The sequence below is a fragment of the Oryza brachyantha genome, chromosome 5 (genome assembly GCF_000231095.2).
Source record: "Oryza brachyantha chromosome 5, ObraRS2, whole genome shotgun sequence".
Classification (NCBI taxonomy): Eukaryota; Viridiplantae; Streptophyta; class Magnoliopsida; order Poales; family Poaceae; genus Oryza; species Oryza brachyantha.
In genome coordinates, this window is record NC_023167.2 from 5,570,124 (window position 1) to 5,592,487 (window position 22,364).

General features: G+C 44.4%; 2 protein-coding genes across 6 annotated transcripts; one reads left to right on the plus strand and one right to left on the minus strand.

The window, feature by feature from the left end:
• Nucleotides 1–167: 167 nt before the first annotated feature.
• Nucleotides 168–14,620, minus strand: LOC102705909 (probable serine/threonine-protein kinase PBL11). Of its 5 annotated transcripts, none has more exons than XM_040524140.1 (7): nt 14,416–14,620; nt 6,168–6,660; nt 4,334–4,856; nt 3,042–3,431; nt 2,231–2,404; nt 1,565–1,976; nt 168–963 (listed from the first exon to the last, which is right to left on the minus strand). In XM_040524140.1, exons 3-7 carry the CDS (start codon nt 4,761–4,763, stop codon nt 315–317), a joined length of 2,055 nt encoding a protein of 684 aa, XP_040380074.1. In that variant the 5' UTR covers nt 4,764–4,856; nt 6,168–6,660; nt 14,416–14,620; the 3' UTR covers nt 168–314. The 5 variants fall into 5 exon arrangements, with proteins under 5 accessions (XP_040380074.1, XP_040380075.1, XP_040380073.1 ...); XM_040524141.1 differs by lacking the exon at nt 6,168–6,660 and adding an exon at nt 11,320–11,458; XM_040524139.1 differs by lacking the exon at nt 6,168–6,660.
• Nucleotides 14,621–19,766: 5,146 nt separating this feature from the next.
• Nucleotides 19,767–22,088, plus strand: LOC102708060 (probable aquaporin TIP4-1). The gene is made up of 3 exons (XM_040524114.1): nt 19,767–20,150; nt 20,240–20,493; nt 21,401–22,088. Exons 1-3 carry the CDS (start codon nt 20,021–20,023, stop codon nt 21,770–21,772), a joined length of 756 nt encoding a protein of 251 aa, XP_040380048.1. The 5' UTR covers nt 19,767–20,020; the 3' UTR covers nt 21,773–22,088.
• Nucleotides 22,089–22,364: the final 276 nt, after the last annotated feature.

A 22,364-nucleotide genomic window follows, 5' to 3' on the forward strand; every position in this document is an offset into this window, starting at 1 on the left:
AGCGGCATATATTAAAATACAAAGGGAGTATATATCTATCTACCTTTACTACACAGTAGTACTCTCTCCGGTCAAAATATTTATCGTTTATGATAAGATTTGGTCAAACTTCTAAAATTTCGACAACTAATTAAATGCAAAGCAAATGATACACATAGATTCTCCTCGAAATGTATTATCATAATATCATAATCTTATATGGTTTTACAGATTTATTCTAATACAAAATTACTTGTTTAACTAAATCTCCTACTAAACGATAAATATTTTTGACCAATACTATAATGCTATAATATTATAGTGGCTTCTTGTGATTACTCAACGATCGAAATTAAAGAATGCACAGCTTGTTGGTGACGCGAGGTCGACGATGTCTCTGCGCCTCGTCTGGGAACCTTGATCTCAAGCGGAGGCACGGGCAACCGGCCCTGCAAGTAACCCAGCACCTCCTCGCTGGAGGGCCTCACGCGGTGGTCGAACTGCACGCAGTGAAGCCCCACGAGCGCCAGGCGCTCCATCTGCTCCTCGTCGAACTCCCCGTTCAGGCGCCGGTCCGCCGCGTCGACCAGCGCCGCCGCGCCGCCGCCGCCGCCGGCGTACAGTGCCCTGAACCTGTCGACGACGGCGTTCCGCCGCCTGCTGGTGGCGAATTCATCAGCCGCCGGCGCATCGCCGGAGGCGATCTCGAGGAGCACGGCGCCGAAGCTGTAGACGTCGGACGCGGCGCTGGCCCGGCCGGTGGTGCAGTACTCCGGGTCGATGTAGCTGGAGGAGCCGAAGACGGTCATCGGGCAGGAGGCGCCGTCGGCGGGGATGATCCTGACGAGCCCGAAGTCGCCGACCTTGGCGTTGAACTCCTCGTCCAGCATCACGTTGCCAGGTTTGATGTCTCTGTGCAGGACGCGCGGCTGGTTGGAGTGTAGGTACGACAGAGCTGACGCCATGCCAAGTGCTATCTTGTACCTGCAATTAATTAATATATATATATAGGGAATTAATCTCAAGTTACTCCGCCCGGTCAAAAGTATCTGTCGTTTCGGATAAGATTCAGTTAAACTTATAAAATTTCAACAAGCAATTTTGTGTTCGAATGAATTTATAAAATCAAATAAGTTTATGATAATGATAGTACATTTTGAGGAGAATGTATGTATATCATTTGTTTTTGCATTTGTACTAAGCATTTAAGAAATAATTGGTTGTCGGAGTTTTAGAAGTTTGACCAAATCTTATCCTATACAATATATAAATTATTTTTACCAGATAGAGTAGTTTATTTGCAAGTGCCATCAATCCTTAAGCTACCGTATTATGGAGTTATTTAATTGGATGTCGTATTTGTAGAGAATATATATATATATATATATATATATATATACTCTGTCCGTTTTCATAATGTAAGAGGATGTTACAGGTAAACCTAAATTCAGACAATGACTGAAGTCTTATATTGAAAAACAGAGATGATATATTACAGGTGTGCATGGTTATCAACCAGGTAATTAAGGAGCTAGCTAACTTAATCAAACTTGCATATATAAGACGAGGGGCAGTGCATCCATACCTTCTTTGCCAAGTTAGAAGCGCAGCGGCGGCGTCGCTGCCGTGGAGATGGTAGTCGAGGGTCCTGTTGCGCACCAGCTGGTACACCAGGAGCAGCTCCCCGTTGTCGCTGCAGGAGCCGACGAAGGGGACGAGGTTGGGGTGGCTCAGCGCGCCGATCACCCTGATCTCGTTCTCGTAGTCCTGCAGCGCCCGCTCGTTCACGCGCAGGATCCTTTTCACCGCCACGGACACTCCCACCGGCTGCTGCTCCGTCGTCGTCGTCGGCGGCGGCGGCGGCAGGTCGCCTCTGTAGACTGCACCGAAGGCGCCCTCCCCGAGCTTCCTCTCCGGCGAGAAGTTGTCGGTCGCGGCCAGCAGCTGCGCGTACGAGAATCGCCTTTCGCTTTGCATGATCGCCGAAGAATAATTCACTGTCAGAAAGGATTTAATTATTGTTCACATTAATTGTATCATATGTGTGACAGTTTATTAATTAGGAATTAGTCGTAGAAACCAATTATATATGTTTGATTCGTAATCTAAAATACTGCTATCTTGGTTTCATAATTCAAAACTTTTTAACATCATCTATGTTCATATTGATGTTAATGAATAGAAATAACTAAAATGCCTTATAATATAAAACATAATGATAATGATAGCCAGTATAATTAGTACGGAGTACCTTTTTGTTGTTGGTTAGGCATCTCGGTCTCTGTTATTTTTGGCATGCGCTGGTGGCCGAATGGGTGCTTCGCCCGCTTGCGCATAAAGCAAACCAGTAACACAACCAGGATCACCACCGCAGCTACTGCTCCAATGATAACAACCACCATGCTAGAAGAACTGGACCCATGACCTATTTGGTAACCCCAAAACCAACAATTAATGGTGCTTATTATGTACTGAATTGAATGCACATGTACTTTGTCTAGAAAAATGCAAAAATATACTTTATGGCAAACAAATGCAAAAATATAAACAATGCGCACACTTGATGCAAAAATAAGTGTGTATACTACTACTGTCTCTTTTTTTATATATATTTTAAAACTTTCTGATCTAGTTTAAATTTATATATAGGTCAATGTATATATTTTCTATGTATGTGCTACATTCATTACGGTCCATACAAAAAATCTAGATAAGATCGAAATGTCTTATGACGTGGAAAGTACACAGTAGCCTGTATAAACGTTTGTGATAGTATATAATTATTATCTTTATAGAAAAAGGAGCATGTTAGGATCAGGATTATAAGTGAACCATCTGCAAATTAAACATCAAGCTTCATGCATGGTACGTGGCATCCATGATCCCCATACCCAATATGCATGCATATGCAGTTAATTTACAGAGACAGAGCCATTGATTTCAGGATGCAATCGGAAGACTATGATTGCTGTAATCATCAGGAAACACATATTCGATCAGTCGGTAGATCCAGAAAAAAACAAGACAATATGCATGTTTTATAGCTTGCAGTGTGTACTCACTTCGACCGCTTGATGGAGAATAATCTACACTCTGAGCCATCCGCCTCGTCGTCGTCGTCACCGCCGTGAAGCTGTACCTTAGGCGGCAGCTGAGGCTCTTCAGCTCGCCCTCCGCCGCGGCGGCGGCGAGCAGGCCGGCCGAGGCGTTCGCCGACAGGGCCTCGAGGCACGCCCGGCACCTCTCGGAGGGCAGGTCCCGCGTGCACTGCGCCACGGCGTACGGGCGGCGGCTCGCCTCGCCGCCGCTCGCGGCGAGCCGCTCCGGCGAGGCTGCCGCCTGCGCGCTCAGGAAGGCGAAGCGCTTCCTCAGGCTGTCGCTGTAGGTGATCTTGGAGTTGGAGGAGGAGGAGGAGGACACGCTGGTTGCACCGATGCGGATGAAAACGATATCTGCGTTGTACATTAATTTACATGTATATTCGTTTCAGTTACCCAAAATGTACTTCTAAACGTAAATTGCAGTATCGAGTAGGACGTTTTGACAACTACTAAATCAAATGCATAGCAATGTTTATAACAATAAATTATTTTTATTAAATCTTTCATAGGATATGTTTCTATATATATATATATATATATGTTTCTATATATATATATATATATATATATATATTTGTATTCGAAATTTTGGTTATAAATTTGGTCAAACATAAAAAAACGACTTAAAAAATATCAAAATAGTCCGAAGAGCTATTTTAATATGTTCACTCTTACCGTAAGAAACAACGATAAATCCTAGTCTTTTATATTTTTTTTGTTTTGTCTAATGATAATATATTTTCAGCACATAATTAATTGGTGAAAACAGAAAAAAAGAAAGCATTAATTACTATAAACATTCATTCTTCCAAAGTTAACTACATGAAAGAAATCCGGTTTCAATAAAATTCTAAACATCAAAGCAATTCAAATGAACCCGCATGTTACTATTTCTAACATTGTGAAGTGGTTATTTAAATTAATTTGCTTGCTAATCATAGTTCGATAATAAATCATGGTAAAAGCATGAAATTTATATTTATAGAATCAAATTTATATTTTACAAATCAAATAGACTGCAGTTTCGAATTTTCTGAATTTTGCCAATTTCATTTAAATTTCACCAAAATTATTTAAATTTCAAATTACCAAAACCCCCGTATATATTTAACACGGCCGTACCATTGTGGTAAGCCTGGTGCATATATAATTTTTTTGAACGCTGACCAACCATGCACAATTTGGCCTTAAATTCTGCATATAATATGAGGGTCGTTTTTGAGCTGCCCTATCTACGACCTAGACGGACGGACCTGTGTCGGCGGTGCCAAAGAAGTTTCGGTCGGAGTACCGGAGCAGGCACCGGTCGAGCATGGCCGCCGCCGTCGTGCTGCCCGGGCAGCGTTCCACCAGCGCGCCGGCGCCGGCGGTGAGGCAGCCCTTGCAGCCGTCGGCGCCGCGGGAGAACAACCCGGCGGAGCACATGGCGAGTCCATAGACGACGGTGCCGCCACTGCCCTGACCAACGTCGACGGCGCCTTTGAAGAAGCCGCCGCCGCCGCCGTCGTCGATGCTTTCCGCCATGGCGGCGAGCAGCCGGTGCAGGCTCGCCGCATAGGCGTCGCCGGCGCTGTAGTTGCCGGCCGTCGAGCAATCCAGGGCCTGAAGCTCACCGCCGGCCGCATCCGATAACGCCGCGTGGAGTAGAACCAGACAAGAGAGGAGGATGACTGCTGCTGCCATGGCGGCGCGCTTGCTTAATATTTGCTTGCTTGCAGCAGCTAATTAATTTGAGCTAGATATATGGAGGGAGCCAATTAAGATGATATGCTGATGCTGCAAATTAAATTGGAAGGAAGCAGATTAGCAGATGGGTTAATTTATACATATAATTGCGCGGTTGAGATCAATCCACACAATTACATTCATGCATCTTCGGACGACATTGACAAGTACGGCTTAATAATGTACCACAAGCTGTGTTTTAAGTAATTAATTAATCCTGCAAAAGACAGATGACGTAAAACATGCATTTTTTGTTCAGCAAGTGCACGAATGAATGTATGCGTATGCGGGTGCCAGCCAGGTACTCCCTCGGTACTGTGCGTAGAATGGAGTACATTCGTTGTACTGGAAAAAGAATGGGTTGTTTAGATTCATTGTAAGGACTCACACATCCTCTATATATGTTGAGTTTTTTTTAAGGAACTAGTGCATTGTCATAGGATTTAATTTAAAAAATTATAACATATTATTAATATTATTATTTTTTATGTGTTACATATATTTGTTATTGACATATGGGTCTATTAATGTTACGGATATTTTCTTCTCATAATAAGTTAGTGGGAATGGTCAATATATATGTGGAATCCATCATTTTTTTTCTTTTAAAAATAGAGTATAGATAAAGAAAAGCAAAGAGTTGGTAGACCACTAGTAATAAATAGTAGTATAGTCGATGGAGTGCCCTTTACCTGCAACTAAATATGTTCGTAGTTTCCTACATTTTTTACGACAAAGCAAAGCTTTCACATTATGACACATAAGCAAGAATGCACGTACGGATACTTTGATCGCTCAGCCTCAAAGCCCTAGGTGGTGGCATGCTTCTGTTTTTTAAATGAAAAAGGTAGATAAGTATTTGAAAACGAAAAATAATTTATAAATAAAAATTTTATATATTTTTTCTTATTGAACATAAGTCAAGACCGAAAAATAAAGTACGATATGACGAATTTTTTTAAAAAATTAACTTAAAATTTAAGATTGAAAATATAATTTTCGTATATAAGAATAAGAAAAACGAAAAGATGGGCTGGTCACTTTTGAATCGAACCGTTTACTTATGTGTTTGCTTGTTTATGTCAAAAGTCAGACCAAAACATACAGTTTACACGGCAGGAACAGTCGTAATATGGATTATCGAATGATAAAATTTTGAAATGTCACATCGGCTGGACGTCAACAAATTGACATTACCCGCCGCGTAGTCGTCGCCGTTACAACCTAAACGACTTATAAAAATCACAAGAAGATGTTGATTAAATAGGCTAGGCTCAATTAAGTTAGTTGAAATCCATTAGCCTAGAATAAATGGTAAAGACAATAACACTATTTTGGAGATTTAAAGTGGAGAATCTCAACTTAAATAAAGAGTTAGTATAGACTCCTTGTTGACTGGTTGAGATGGAGGGAAGACCGGCATGCGCGCGCCGAGCCGGTCGGTCTGGTCCGGGACGAGGCTCCGCCCGCCTCCTTCCTTTTGCAACGGCTGGGAGTTTAAGGGAATAAATCCGAATCTCCGTAATTGTCTCTTGTAACGTCCACAGGCAATAATCACGTAACGGAATTAGGGGCGCGGGATTTGGTTTCCATATTCTCCTTCTTCCTCCCGAGGCCAACAGCGAACGCCTCCTCCATTCTTTTGCTCATCTATGGTTCACAAGTTCTTGCACTGTTCTTCTTATTTCCCCGGTCCTGTTCACTTGCACGCACGAGTGCTCGGGATGAGCAGTCCTCCGGAACCCCACTCACCAGTACCTGCACGGGGGTTGTTCTTCTTGTTTCCTCGGTCCTTTTCACTTGCACACACGAGTGCTTAGGACGAGCAGGCCTCCGGAACCCCACTCGCCAGTACCTGCACGGGATAGGCGGGTGCTAAGGTTTTTAGGGAGTACACTTGCACGACTGCCCGCTGCACATCCTCGTCATGTCTTCCGATGGCGGCAATGGTGGTGCGCATGACGAGGGCGCTCACAATAACGGCAAAAGGAACGGAAACAATACCAACGGAGGCAGTACTGCCTCAAACACCTGTGGAGGACCATTCTCAGGGTATACCTCCGCTCTCTTGTTCTTTATGTTTTTAGATTTAACATGCCTATTAGCAATGGTTTCATTGCTATATGATGATCAGATGATGGTTTATGTTTATTATATATTAAGCATGTTGTTAGATGTTCTGTTCTTAATTTTTAGATTATTTCTTATGAATTCCATGCATGTAGTCTTATTACTTTTGATTAAAATATGCCGAAATGTGACCATATTTCCAACCATCTAAAAACCTATAGGTCCTTTTCGGTAGTTGGTTTTGTTGCTGCATTAAAACCGCATGCTTTTGATGGTTCAAACTATAAAAGATGGAAAGCATGTGCATTGCTGTGGTTGACAACCATACAATGCTTCTTTGTGTCACGGGGAAATCGATCGAAATAACTCTCTCACTTGAGGAGGAGGCCAAATTTGAGTCGATGGATTGCCTGTTCCGTAGGGCATTGATCAGTATATTGGCGGAAAACATCGTGGATGTGTATATGCACATGCCTTTAGGGAAGAAGATGTGGGATGCACCTAAGGCCAAGTCCGGAGTTTCCGATACTGGCGGTGAGCTATATGTTATGGAGCAGTTCTATGACTACAAAATGGTCGATTATCACACCCCAAGTTTCTGTCCCAAACCAAATTCAATAAAAGAAAATGTTAAATAAAAACTGGCCTAATTAAACTCAAGAGAAATACCCTCTAAGGAATTAATTTAATTTAAATAAACCGAAGTCTGCGAAATCATTAACTGGATTTAAAGTTAAAATTCAAATTATAAAACTTGCCCCAAAAATTAATTAAAAATTGCCAAGGCGAGGTTTTTCCCTCCTTTTTCCTTGGTTTGGGCCATAGCCCAAACTTCCCTCCCTCCCTCTCTCTCCCTTCCTCTCCTCCCCTCGGCCCAGCCCACCGCACCAGCGGACCAACCTCCTCCTCCCACCATGGCCTGCCCTGCCCTCCCCTCCGCTCAGGCCAGCGGCCCACCTCCCCTCCTCTCCACGCCGGCCCGCGCATCCACCCATCAAGCCGCCTCCTTCCCCCCTGCGGCCGCCTCGACCGCCGCCGCCCTGCATGACCGCCACCGCCGATTGCGCCCTCCAAATCCGCCTGGATTGATCGCTTTCCATGTCTCTCCCCCTTTCCAAACCGGCGACATTCACCCCCTCCTATTTAACACCACCCCCTCGCCGCCATTGATGTTTTTCCCACCGCCGCCCGAAACTCGTGCCCAAATCCTCACTGTCGTCGAATGTCGCTGCCGGCCCCCATCACCCTGTGTGCCACCCTCTCGCTGTTGTCGCCGTTGTCTTCCCACCGTCGGTGAGCTCTCCGTGCCCTCTCCATTCCCGTTTTCCCCGCGTCACCGCCGTTGGGTTGGCCGCTCGCCGTCATTGGGCGTCCCTGCCATCACCGTCGCCCTCGCGACATCATCACCAAGCCGCCACCGCCGCCCATGCCCGAGCATGCCCGCGCTCGTCGCGCGCCGTCGCCCTCGCGTCGGTCCGTCGCCGCCGCCCTCCCTCCCGTCCGCACCCTCATGCCATCGATCCCTGTGTCGCCGTCGCCGTTATGGCGCCACCAGCCGCCGCCATTGCCAGTAGCTGCCGCCGCGCTGCCGGCCTCCCTCCTCTCCGCTGCCCTCCCCTGTTCTCTCCGATTGGCCGGCGGGACCCAACAACCAACCAGCCTCCCCCTCTCTGCTCTCAGCCGGGCCCACTAGCCAGCCACCCCGTCGTCTCCCCCTCTATCTCTCCTCCCGGCCCCACGGGGCTAGCCTCTTGGCTCCCCTCCCCTCTAACCGATAGATGGGGTCCACCTATCGGCACCAGCCCTTTCCCCTTGAACTGACGTCAGCAAGGCTTCATTATTGCGCAATAATTCATTTAAGATTTTTCTGTTTAGTTTAAAAACCCAGAAAACTTCTAAAATTCATAACTAATTCATCTAGTCCCCATTTTATTCCATTCAAATTTCATTAAATCCAGCAAAAATGCCAAGAATCCATTAAAAATAGATTAGGACCATTTATGGAGATTATTTCACTCCAGTTGTTTAGTTCTTGCTAGTTTGCTGTGTTCTCATGGTACATGCCAACCATTGTTGCTGACTCATTCTGCTCGTCGACGGGGAGAGAAAATGGGATTGAAGGAAGTGGGACCACTGACATGTGGGTCCCACTATTTTTATATTTTGTTTTACTGCCAATGGCCCCTTATTATTTTTACTTATTTTTGTATTTTTAGAAAATTGCTTTCACTGCCACATACATGCCACGTAGCCAAAAACCGGTCTCAAGACCATCAAACGACCTAATTTAACTTAGTTTTTCAAGTTGCAGGGTCAAGATCTAGTTTAGGGATGTGATTAGAACTCGACAACAAGATGAGAGACCTAAAGTGAACCTTTTTCTACAAAGAAATTAATGATGCTAGACGTATACTGCAGATGGTGGACTAGCAGCCAAGTAAGAGCGGTGGATTATCTCAGTCCATGAATCCAATGCAATGACTCAGGTTCTAAAAATTCACTATTGTAGAATCCATCGGCAAAATGAACCGTTACGCAAAAGAAGCCCCCAACCCTAAAACATGCCCTAGTGTTATTGCCATGGCTGACCTGGCATGTTTTCAGGACACATGCATGCTATCGAGTTTCCGAGGATGTGGGCATCTTGGCTCCCACTTCATAGGACCATGTAATGTTAACACTTCAGCATGCAAAAAAAGCCATGCACAAATAGGATAATTAAGCCTACACATGATGATGATAAATCCAACTTGGACCCATTTATTTTCTTAACCCATCAAGAAATATTTTGACTGCCCATGACAAAGTTCATACATAGAAATTTTAAATATAACAACTTTGAACATATTAATATATACCTAAAAACGTTTATATATAAACTCTTGTATATACAAACATTTATATGCAGATTTTATATGTATAAAATATAACGTGTACAAACTTTATACATAAAAATATTGTATGTACAAACTTTGTACAAATGGGCATAAAAACTTTAAATGAAATTGAAATGAATTCTTGATGGGGCATGAGACCTGTGTCGCGTAGGTTGACACTGGATTTGGGCCTCCATGGTACACTTCGAAATGAGCAGCCTAGCTTAGCAAAAAACATGCCAAAAAGAACAAAAGAAATTCAATACGGAAGAGAAAAAAAGGACCAAGTATAAAAATGAAATGGGCTGTAGCTCACTTAGCATCGGCCATAAATTGCAAAATCCGACATGATTGCGAGAGACTCATGCGCGGTCCAGGCCACTAGTGTGATGGGCTTTTTGTCAGCGGCGGCTCACAGGCGGGCTACCACACCTCCACTATTTGATTCTTGAACCTATCCGCGACCTCTTACAAGTTTTTCATGGTGTCCAACACCTAAGCTGGGCATGTGGGCAGTGGGCTCCATGAAACCAAGGGCAAGCCTGGCCTACCAAACAGTCCATAGGTGCAGGCGCTTGATTGAGCTTTTTTTTTTATTTTTTGTTGAAAAATTACAAAAATAAATTTTCGTTTGAATAAACTGCAAATCTATACTCTCAATGCCAGCTAGTGGGTTCTATTAGCTAGGCATAAACTCTTACGCGACAAATGGTGCATGGGAGAGAGGCAACGGTCGTTCGACGGAGGAGTCTTGGCTGTCCCGGCAGATTTCGCGCCCAGCTAGCCAGCGTTTTATATATTTTATCCACTAGCTGCACATGAAATTTGTCAGACAACGCCTGGGAGAGAGGCAAGGGACATCCGATGGAGTTAACATTTGCAGGCGATCCCTTGCCTAATATTCCCTCCATCGGTAGATGGTTATTGTTCAAATTTCACGCCTAGCTAGTAGGGGTTTTATATATTTCATGCACTAGCTGGCCATTGAAAGTATATATTTATAATTTTTTAAGTAAAAATATATTTTTTAAAAAAAAATTAATAAATATATAAAAAAAATTTCCAGGATCGACGCATCATTGTTCATGCACGAGACGACAGGATTTCGGTCGATCTTATCCCCGAACGTGTGCTAGTATGCCTAACTGGCGCGTTTTTTTTTTTTTTTTTTTGCATTGGCTGTGTGCTGCGTCCGGTTGGGCAGAGACCGCTGCTAGATTGTGCATGCTCCAACTCTCGTGTGGGTTAGCCGGTTGCCATCCAACCATCCAAGCGCATGTGTCGTCTTGGGAGGGATCAACACCCTCCCTCATGAGCGCAATCTAGGACATGGATCGATCTCCTACCGTATAATACCAATACCATCATCCTTGACACTGGTGACTGTCTACCTAAATTAGTACTAGTGCACACCACTAAGATTGGTTTCATTCATTTCTGCATGCCATGTTAAAAATCACGGCAAAGATGCTTAGAATGCTGTCTTTACTTTGACTAATATTAGGAGTGCCATATATATAAAAGAAAGCTAACGGTTTATATATGTTACTCTCAAGAGATTGACTTACATTAGGCCTGGGCGTTCGGTCCTCGGTTCGGTCTCGGTCTCGGTCTTCGGTCTCCAGATAAAATTCAGTCTTTCAGAACTCGGGCCCGCTCAGTCTTGAAAACAACGCAAGACCGAGAAATTCAGTCTTGGTCTCGGTCCTGACCGAAGTGCTCGAAATTTCAGTGAAGTTCAAAAATCACAGGAAATTTGGGCAGCACCTCCCCAGTTTTTAGGAGGCTGCGGACAACGACGAGGGCAGGCGAGGGAAATGGAGTTGGGGGAATGGAGCTAGGATTGCGGCGCCGAGGGGGAATAGCCGAATAGGGGGAAGTCGCGGTCTCGCAGGGGCAGGCACTGTTAGTTCGGTCTGTTTGGGCATTTCGGTTACCCGAGCCCTGTACCCGAAGACCGGACGAATTTCTTGGTCTCGGTCTTTTCTGTCTTGATCTTTTTGGTCTCGGTCTCTTGGTCTCGGTCTTTTTGTGCCTAGGCCTAACTTACATGTCTCGGTTATCTTATTTTGTATGTTTGCTTCGTTATACCGTCCAATAACCTTCTTTGTACAATGTACTTTGGCACATCAAACGGCCTGGCCACACTATCATCACTATCACCCAGTACTGTTGGACAACCATTATTTAATGGCATGGTCTCCCTCTGTATCAAGCATCAGTGAACATCACAACAACTTCTTCCCTCTCCCACCTCCACCATTGCTTAGGAAAATCTAGTGACCTAATTCGGCCACGATTGCTTACGAAAATACCACAACTTCTTATGCGATTTCTTGAGAGGAGCACAAACTACATGTCTAGAGGTGGAAAACAATAATCTTATTATAAGCTAAATTTCAATTTTCAACCTTAGATTTGGAGTTGATTGGCAGGGTTTTTTGTTGTAGTTTATTTTGTAGTATTTGCTTTTTGATCGTTAAGAAAACGTATATAAATTTTTTATTTCACAAATTATTTTTTATTTACAAATATGTTGTTTGGCTTTTTCATGAGGGCCGAAGCCTCTCGTCGTCTTTTTGCTAGCTTATTAGCCGCAACCAAAATTTAAATTTTAAAACTTAAATTTTAATTTTTTTTAAGATTTCTTTAGTCTATTTTTTACACTGACTTTCAAGGCGTAGATAACATAGATATAACGGTTTTAGTGTTTTACTTATAAAATATTCTTTTCTCTCGGAATCCAAGCGGCAAACTATTTTTTTAAGATGGGTATTTTTATCAGGCCTCTGTATCCACTCAGATATATCTATTTTTTTTCATTTTAAAAACTTTAGAAACTTAGCCCCTTAAACAGTCAATCTGAAATCCATGCTCTTATGGAGATTTGAACCCAGAAGCTTGAGTGCTATTTAGGCTACTGCAACCATTAAGGAGCCGCGAGCCAGCTGACCGAGTCGATTGCTAATTAGCAAAAGCTGCAATTAGTTCTGAAAGAGTCCCAAGTAATCGTGGATGTAAGAGAGATCGTCAAAACCGAGGCTGCAAACGCAAAACCATGAATATCTCTCACGCATCGAAGCAGAGCGAGTTTCGCTTTCCTAGCCTCTCGTTCTCATCGCGGTGGGCAGGAGGGAACGCAGTCATGTCGCCGCCGGGGACCATGGAAATGCAATTGCAATCACAGCGCTGGATCTCTCTTCTCTGATATTTTCAGATATTTGCGTTCAACTGCAACGCATGCAAACGTTGTTCAGATATTTTCCACGAGGCCGGGAGATCGATGATCTACTTTTCGATAAGATGGAAGTGACTACTTCTCCGGCTGTGGCAATTACTACGAACTGATATATATGGTCGCTGCTGTCCACTTCTATAGTCATAGGATATGCTAAAAAATATTTTATATTGCTATATTTGAAAACAGGTGGAGTAGCTGCTGGCTAATCCATGCTCTACTGCTGGCAGGAGATCAACTGCTCCGTGGCGATCTAGTACGAACGTAACATTAATGATTGATGATTGATGAGTCAAACGTTTCAGAGATCCCGCCGTCAGCAGCTGGTTTCGGAATGTGACACACAGAGTGCCAGGCTGCCAGCAGCTGGAAATATCTCATGAGCTTATCTCGTCTTATCGATAAATGTATGATACTAACTGGGTGACTCGATAATATTATTACCGTTTGTTCTAATTCTACCTTATAAGTCCTTTTAGTTTTATCAATCGTTTTCTTTTTTAAAGAGCATATAGCCTGATCTGAGTAACACTCAAGGTCTTCTGAAATTTAAAAAAAATAGCTGCATATATCCAAGTGGATATAGAGACCGGGTAAAAATACCCTTCTCTAAAAAAATCAATCGTTTTCTTAAATTCAACCTATTTTACAATTAGAAGAAAAAAAATCAACCGTTTTCTTAAATTCAACCTATTTTACAATTAGAAGTATGTTTTCTCTCAGTTAATAAATAGGAGTATAAGAGGGAAAGAAAGTCCCTGGTCAAAAAAAAAGGGAAAGAAAGTCTGAATTATCATCTCGAGAATTGTCCAAATTACAACACATTCCAACTACAAACTAAGATATTTAACACTTTTAATTTTTTGTACTAAACGAGTAATACCTCTAGACATTGTTTTGATCCGTCTCAACCTAAGTTGACACACGTGGTAATCCAGTCGGTGAAAGAAAATAAAGTAATATCAAAGGACCCACCTGCCATCTCTCTTCCTCTCATACCTGACCCTTGTTCCTGGCCCCCTTCTCTCGGTGGAGGTGGCTGAACCCATGGGGCGGATGCATGATTTAGATGGAGGAGGCCTCATTGCCTTCTCACCTTTTTTTATCCCTTCCCATCTTCTCCCCTATCTTTTTCTACCGATCTCCATAGGATTCAACATATATAGAGGGGGCTGAAGCCCCTATAGCCACCATGTTAGATCCACCCCTAGCTGAACCCAAGAACATCCCTGCGTCTAAGAGCTCAACAACTCGACTATCTCACACAAGAGAAATCTGCCTATAGTGAGGGTGAGGTTGAGGAAGATCTAGCGATATGAGCTCTTGGAGGACATCGCCAAGCAAGCTCATTTGGAAGGAGGTCGCTACAAACTCACCAGGAAAGTGGAAGGAGGTGGAGTTTGGGAAGGCAGCGGTGGAGACATACCTTGGTACGGGAGGATGGCAGTGACATCCATGAGACAACAGAGGAAGAAAATGTGCCACAAAGCCTTGACCTCCTCCTATCCCTGCCTTCACATCGATTGGTGTTGTTGTGGTGGGTAACATCCTTGATAGGATGGGGTCTTCACAAGGGTTGTAGCTTCCATAACAGAGTCCAATAAAATGCGAGGAGATTGAGAATGATAGTGAGAGAGATAGAGAGATATGGGTGGGGGGAGGGAAGGGAAGAAGGTTGCCAAGAGGGCTTGAGATGGAGATGGAGGTGGTATTTGGGCTCACATCCGCCTCTATCATCGACTTGTCATTACTGTCACGCCCAGAAATTCCTCACACGGATTTCTGAACTTAATTGTGTATTGAAATCCCTGTCCAGGACCAGCCAGGGTACACAAAAAAAAATGTTGATTACATAACCATCGTTCTTAGAAACAACTGAAAATAACACTTATTCTAACGAAAATGCAGCAGAAAGAAAGGTAGACTAGCTCCAGCGGGTACGGCTCTAGTCCACAGGCAAAGCTTCAATGGTAGAACAGCTCACTTCAGAGAGTCTTCTCTAGCAGACTCAACTTCTAACTCTGAAGGGGGAAATTGGGCAAGACTGAGTACAAACCACCGTACTCAACAAGTAGCACGGAAAAGAGGGTAATAAATGATGCATAAGGATCATCAAGGACAGGCTTAGGGTTAGTTGCAATAAAGCAGTATTTAAGTAAATAACAGAGAATAAATCGAGTAAAGGTAATTAAATACGTTAAAGGATAAGTAAATAACAGTTGTAAAAGTACCGCAACACTGTCCAACGTTACACCACGTTGCGACAGGCCCAACCACTACTCAACGTTACACCGCGTTGCAGTAGTCCCAAGAGAAAACCACTTTACCCAAGTCATTAAAGGAGGGCGACGACGGCGACGGCCGGCGCAAGGCGACGGGCGGCGGCGCATGGTGCCGAGGGCGACGGCGACAGCGCGCGGGAGGGAGAGACGACGGTGGGCACCGATAGCGGCGGCTTGGCGACCGCGTGGCGACGGCGACGTTGGGCAGAGATGCGGCGGCGAGCGCCAGCAGCGCACGGCACCCGGCGATGACGCGGGTGCGAGGAGACCCGGCGACGGCGGAAAAAGAGAGGGAGAGAGAGGAGGGGAGGGCTCACCGGCGGCGACGGAGGGCGGCAGCAAGTCGGCGTGGAGGAGGAACGGGTGATGGCGAACGAAGCGAGGGCGGCGTCGACCCGAGCGCGATCGGCGACGCGTGGACGGCGAAGTCGGGCACGACGGCGAAAAGGGCGAGGAGGCGGCGAGGGTGCTCGGACGTCCTCCGGCGGCGACGGAAGCCGGCGGAAGGTTGGCGAGGTCGAGGCGGCGGTGGCGACGCGGGTAGGAGGCGACGTCCGACGAACGGCGACGAGATCGAACGGCGGTGGCGAGCTGCGGAGCGTGGCGGTGGTTCGGTCGAGTGGAGGAAAGGCGGCGGCGGCACGAGAGCGAGGGGGTTTTATGGGGGAGGAGTGCCGGCTAGGGCGGGCGGCCGTTAGGAGGAGTTCGGTTCGGTCACGGGCGAAGGAGGCGGCGGCGGTTGCGAGCGCGGCGGCGCGATGGCGCGACGGAGTCGGGCTCAGCCGGCGCGGGGAGGCAACGCAGACTTCGGTGGCGTGGGCGAGCGGGCGTGGAGGCTGGGCCGAGGCGGCCCGGCCGGGAGGAGGGGAGGGCGCGCGGAAGAGGGGCGGCCAGGAGGGAGTTGGGCCGGCTCGGCTGGGCCGGCCTAGGAAGGAGGAGAGGAAAAAGAAAAAGGAAACAGAAAAGGAAGGGGAGGCAAATTGGACTTCGGCCCAATTTGGGAAGGAAGGGAAACAGAAAGAAAAAAGGAGGGAAAAGAAAAACCCCACTTTTGCCGAGTTTTAAATTAATTTGTTTGGCCAAATTTTATATTTCTTTAATTTAAGTTTAAATCCCGTTAAACGATTTGGAACCTCGATTTAATTAAATTAATTTCTTTTAGAGAAATTTTTCCTGAGTTAATTAAGCCAATTATTATTTACGAATTTCCTTTACGAATTAGGCTTGAGATAAAACTCCGGGTGTGACAATTACTCTCTCCCCATAATCGTGAAAATCCTCCTCCTCACTGAATAGGCAAGCTCCTTATTTTTTTCCTTCGTGCTAATGGAATTCCATATTCTTGGTCCCTACTCATCACCGGTAGGGTAGTGAAGGGGAGCTGAGAGCGCCTATTTACTTCGTGCGGACCCAACTCCTTTAGGCAACTTCGGCTGTGGGCTCAAACTACTAAGAAACGAGAGGAAGAGGCAGTGACAGACAGACTGCTGATGCGGAAGGACAGAGCGGGGAGGAGCATAGAAAGGAAAGGATGTGTGGCCGATAGGAATGACATCGAATTGAGGAAGTAAATCAGATCATCATAACTAATAGTTGAAGAGCAAAATCCAGACGTTTTATTACATATAAATAATGAAATTTCTACGAATAGATGATATGATTCATTCTCTTACGACACATTACAGATTGAGAGTAATAAAAATGACCTTGCTTGAGCACATATGCAAATCAACTCCTCTTTCAAATCATACTAATCTCGATCGAGCTAGCTAGGTAGGTCATGAATCCATTCCATTGGGCGCCACAATATCCCCATCGTCTTCTAGCAATTAACACACCATCATCTTCTTCTAACAAGATTTAGATTTGAGAAGATCATTATCCCAAACCCTATACGCATGCATTAAATTGTATCAAAATGCCAAGTTGAGCCTCAACTTGCAGCCAGAGCCAGGAGCCGAAGTTTGCCGAATGGCCCGCTCTATTGTCGGCTCTGTCACGTATACATGCACGCACGCAGGTACAACTGAAATTAGGCCCCGTTTAGTTCCCAAAAATTTTCACCCAAAAACATTATATCAAATCTTTCGACATCTAAATAGAGTATTAAATATAGATAAATCGAAAAACTAATTGCACAGTTACGTGAGAAATCGTGAGACGAATCTTTTGAGCCTAATTAGTACATGATTAGCCATAAGTGCTACAGTAACCCATATGCGCTAATGACAGATTAATTAGGCTCAAAAGATTCGTCTCGTGGTTTCCATGTCAGCCGTGAAATTCGTTTTTTCATTCTTATCCAAAAATCACTTCCGACATTCGATCAAATGTCTGATGTGACACGCAAAATTTTTTATTTCATCAACTGAACACCCCCTTAGATTGGCTCTCCTCCTACTAGCACTACAATCATCTCATCTGCAACCACCACCATCGATCCCAGATATTTTTGCTGCTACACATCTGCACTGCATGCTCTGCACCGTACGCAACACACATTGCTACGGCCTCACTCACTCAAACATGTACAGCTCAACTAACTAATGGAGCTAGCTAGCTTAATTAGCCGGCCCCCAGCTAGCCCACTTGCTTGCTGCAAAACCACAATCAACAGTGACGTATATGCAGCTGCCACTGGTCCTGCGTATGTATTTCATGCAGGGCATGCAGGCACCCTGACAGTACCTCTATTGTAATTAAGGTATTACTAGTATGTATTTATTTATGTATGTAGAGATGCATGCTTATGTTAATTGTACCTTTTGTGAGTAAGAGCACTTTTCATTTGTTAGTGCACGCACTGGCTTGGGCCGGGGTGATGTGCATCCAGAGTGATCATCAACAAAGTGACACCAACATATTGCTGTATATGTGCATAGAGCCCTTGACTAAGACCACGTTCGACACCTTTCTTCTGGACCAATTCTACAGAAAGTTATCTTGCAAAATCATATCAATTTATTTTTTAAGTATTTTATAGCTAATAATAATTAATCATATATTATTCTGTTGTTGTTGTTATATTTTTCATGTAGGTTAATAACCTACTACCAAACGCATTCTAAGTGGCACTTGAAACTGACACGACCCCTGGCCGGCAAAATTTATGGAAGCATTTGCAAATTGCACATTGGATTACTCCTGATAAGAAAGCGACCATAAATAAGTTAAACAACGGCGCTGTTCAGTATGTTTTGTCAGAAAAGCACATCACTGCTCACTTCTCAAGTCCACAAGCCATCCGTCACTAGCCATTTTCTCTCTTCTTTTTTCTTCTTTTTTCCTTCATTAAATCAATTGTCGATGGTGACGTGGAGCAGAAAAGTCGAGCACTGAAACCGACGTGTACCAACGGGAGCTCATCATGAAATGAAGGCCATTTGGAATTGGTGAAGAAGAGACTTCTGGTTGGGCAAAGGAGTTGCTGCTAAGTAAATGGAGGGTATTTTTGGAATTTTATATTGGGTTAGTTAGTAGGACAAGCAGAAATTTGGACACCTGTCGTGTCCTATACTCATTTGGTATCCAATATGAAATTATCAGTACTTGAAAACTAAGTATAATCTAATGAAGAAATGCTTAGTTTATTTTATTGTGCCCCTGGTCGCCATGTGGAGTATTTCAGTGAGCAGCAAGTGTCCAGTTCGAAGGATGGCTCACCCATGGATTTATGTGATGAAAAAAAATGTGATTAGAATTAATGTTGTAGCAAAGAATTAGGACCACATAAAAGCAGAATTCCGTGATTGAGTGATTATACATACTGAACAGTCCTGTTGCCCACGGCTAATAATAAACTATAGCTGTTTATTACCGTCAAAAAGGTAATTTATACTTTTTCCAGAACTAGGGACGTTTTGGCACACAATTTATAAACAATATAAGCCAAAAAGTCCGTCTTCAATGGCAAATAAAATTGACCGGAGGTAATAAGTAAAATTCTTATAAAAACAAAATATCAAAAAATAAGCTATGGTCAGAATGCTTTGAAATCAACTAAAAATTGGGTTTTAAGAGCTTATTCGTTTTGAAGTAAAATAAATGATTGGATTCGCAAGCAATAATTCATATGATTGTTGTTTTGTCTGTAGGGTTAAAGTATAAAAAAATCAAAGAATTTATTTATTTCCTGTACGTGGTAGAGAGGAAATAAAGAAAATTTTACGCCCACCCTAACCTTTTAGAAAACACCTGAATTTCTTTTATTTCACCTTTTCTATTCGTATGTTCATTCAAACCAACCTAACCCTAAAATTTTAAATATTCGCAGCAGCTCGTAAACCCAAAAACAAACTCCAATTAGAGACACTTCTAGCGATAACAACGACTCAGAAACATTTCTGAAATATTCCATCTGATTATCCTACCGATAAGAAAACAACCAAACGCGCACAAACAGTTTCGCTTTCTTGACAGTAATCTCGCAGCCACAACGTTTTTTGCCAGACGGAGACACCCTCGGCCACATGCTTCGCTAATCCGCTATAAAAACTGAGCAAAAGCAGCAGGTCGATCAGGTCTCTTTACTCGAGAAGCCCCACCCCGGCTAAAAAAGAAACCAATTTTCTGCACTTTTTCCTGCGCTTTTTATCCTCTCGAATTGACGAAGCAATCTCTGCATTTTTTTTTTTACTTCATTCTTGTGAATCCTGGTCGCGAAAAAGGCGAGAGCTTTGAATCGATCTGCGGATATCCTGGTCGCGGAAAGGTGGGAGCTTTGGATCGATCCGGCGGGCGGCGGCGGCCATGGCGAAGCAGGTGGATTCGTGCGACCATGGGGAAGTCGCTGACGCCGGCTGCGTCCGCGCCGTGCTGGCTGAGCTGGTTCTCACCTTCGTCTTCGTCTTCACCGCCGTCGCCGCCACCATGGCCGCAGGTACGCCGCCGGTGGCTCTCTCCGATTGGTTCTTTTCGTTTCGTTTGGGTTTTGAAAAATGGAATTATTTTTTTGGGGGGGTTGCGCAGGGGCGCCGGAGGTGGCGGGGGCGGCGCTGCCGATGCCGGCGCTGGCCGGGGTGGCGATCGCGACGGCGCTGGCGGCGGGGGTGCTGGTGACGGCGGGGTTCCACGTCTCCGGCGGCCACCTGAACCCGGCGGTGACGGTGGCGCTGCTGGCGCGCGGCCACATCACGGCGTTCAGGTCGGTGCTGTACATCGCCGCGCAGCTGCTGGCGTCCTCGCTCGCCTGCATCCTCCTCCGCTACATCACCGGCGGCATGGTAAGCCACCGTCGCCTCCCTCACCGCCGTTGATTCTTCCATTCTTTGGCTGTCAAAACGAGGATCCGTGAAAAGAGGAGGAAAAAGTCGATTTTTTTTTCTCTTTTTGTTGGAATCGTGTCGTCCTCTCGATGTGTCCGTGGCCATGAACTCACTGACCAGTCATACCATGTTCCTAATTTAATTTGGTTAGCTATTTTTTGGGGTCCAAATGACCTATTATTTAGGAGTACCTGATAAAATATTGTTGGGCCTGGTTTGAGGCTGTGTGGTGTGATTATGTGAGTCAGTTGGTTCTGTTCAAAAACTACGGAAAACTCTGGAGGAAAATTCAGTAGTTACACTTTTTTTTTTTTCTAAATCAACTTGTTGGTAAAAAGTGCAAAATACTATTCAGTACTTGAATTCGTAGTTTCTTGGGGTCGATTGCTTCAACAACTATAAGTAATAGTTATCTACTGTCTGTGATAATTCTCCTTGCCAAAAAAAATGTGTTAGTTCTTTTCTGTATGAGCTTCCAGTCTTATATTCTGCTTTAGTACCTGGAGTCTTGCTTTGTAGAGCCATATGTATCACAAAGTAAGTACAAGTTACTAGCAAAGTTCGACAACCTGATAGCAGAACTGTCCCTTGAAAACGGGAAGAGCTGGTTTAAAAACACAAGTTGAATTAATTTATGAGTCACTTAATCGTACTTTTCCTTTTAGTCAAAGACAGATACATATGCAAATTCATCACTCCTAAGTAAGAACATCAGGCCTGTGCAGTGCTGAATAACATAAATTAATGGCCACCTCACCATCTGGTTTTCTGTTCTTTTCAAACCTCTTGCTTTCATGTGTAGGCTAGCTGAACACGACAAGTATCTTCCTCACAATCTAACCAACTGTCCAAACATGAAATGCAGGCGACCCCGGTGCATGCTCTGGGCTCAGGGATAGGGCCCATCCAGGGCCTGGTCATGGAGATCATTCTAACCTTCTCACTCCTCTTCGTCGTCTACGCGACCATCCTTGACCCGCGGAGCGCGGTACCGGGCTTTGGCCCGCTGCTCACGGGCCTCATTGTCGGTGCCAACACTATTGCTGGGGGCAATTTCTCCGGCGCGTCCATGAACCCGGCCCGCTCATTCGGGCCTGCACTGGCCATGGGGGTCTGGACTCAGCACTGGGTCTACTGGCTTGGGCCGCTGATCGGCGGGCCTCTTGCTGGGCTGGTCTATGAGACATTGTTCATGGTCAAGAGGACATATGAGCCTCTGCTAGATAACTCGTTTTAGTAGTATGGCCCCTCAGATGGCCCCATATATACAGAATGCATATATTGCCAGGTAAAAAAGCTGCTTGTGCAGCTTGTAGGGTTCATAAGGTTGTATAATTATTTTATTTTTTTCATTTTGCCCTCGAGGATTTTTATTAAGGTTGATAATCAACCTTGTAAAAAGATTGTTTGGGATATGGAATTTTTTTCCATTAGTTAAAATGTACTATAGTAAGGTAGTAGGTCTGTTGTAAATCAGTGAATGTAATGTGGTCTGTTTTGTTTGAAATTGGAAGATCTCAATTTTTGACTTGCGTTCTTCCAAGTCACAAAAATTGTTGAGCTGACTATAGTTTTATATACTACGATCTTTGCGGTGGTTCATGCGATGCGCGGAGCTTTTTTTTAAAAGATAAAATTCTATGTAAACGTTTACAGATGAAGTCGGTGAAATTCATTCAATTCAGATGGGTACCACCTTGAGCTTAAGCTGTTTGTCTTTGCACTAAACTGTATTATGGCAACATGGAAACCCTCAATGGTCAGCCACACTTTGACATCATGAGCTAACAAAAATTGTCACATGTATAAAACTTGGGTGATCAAATTCT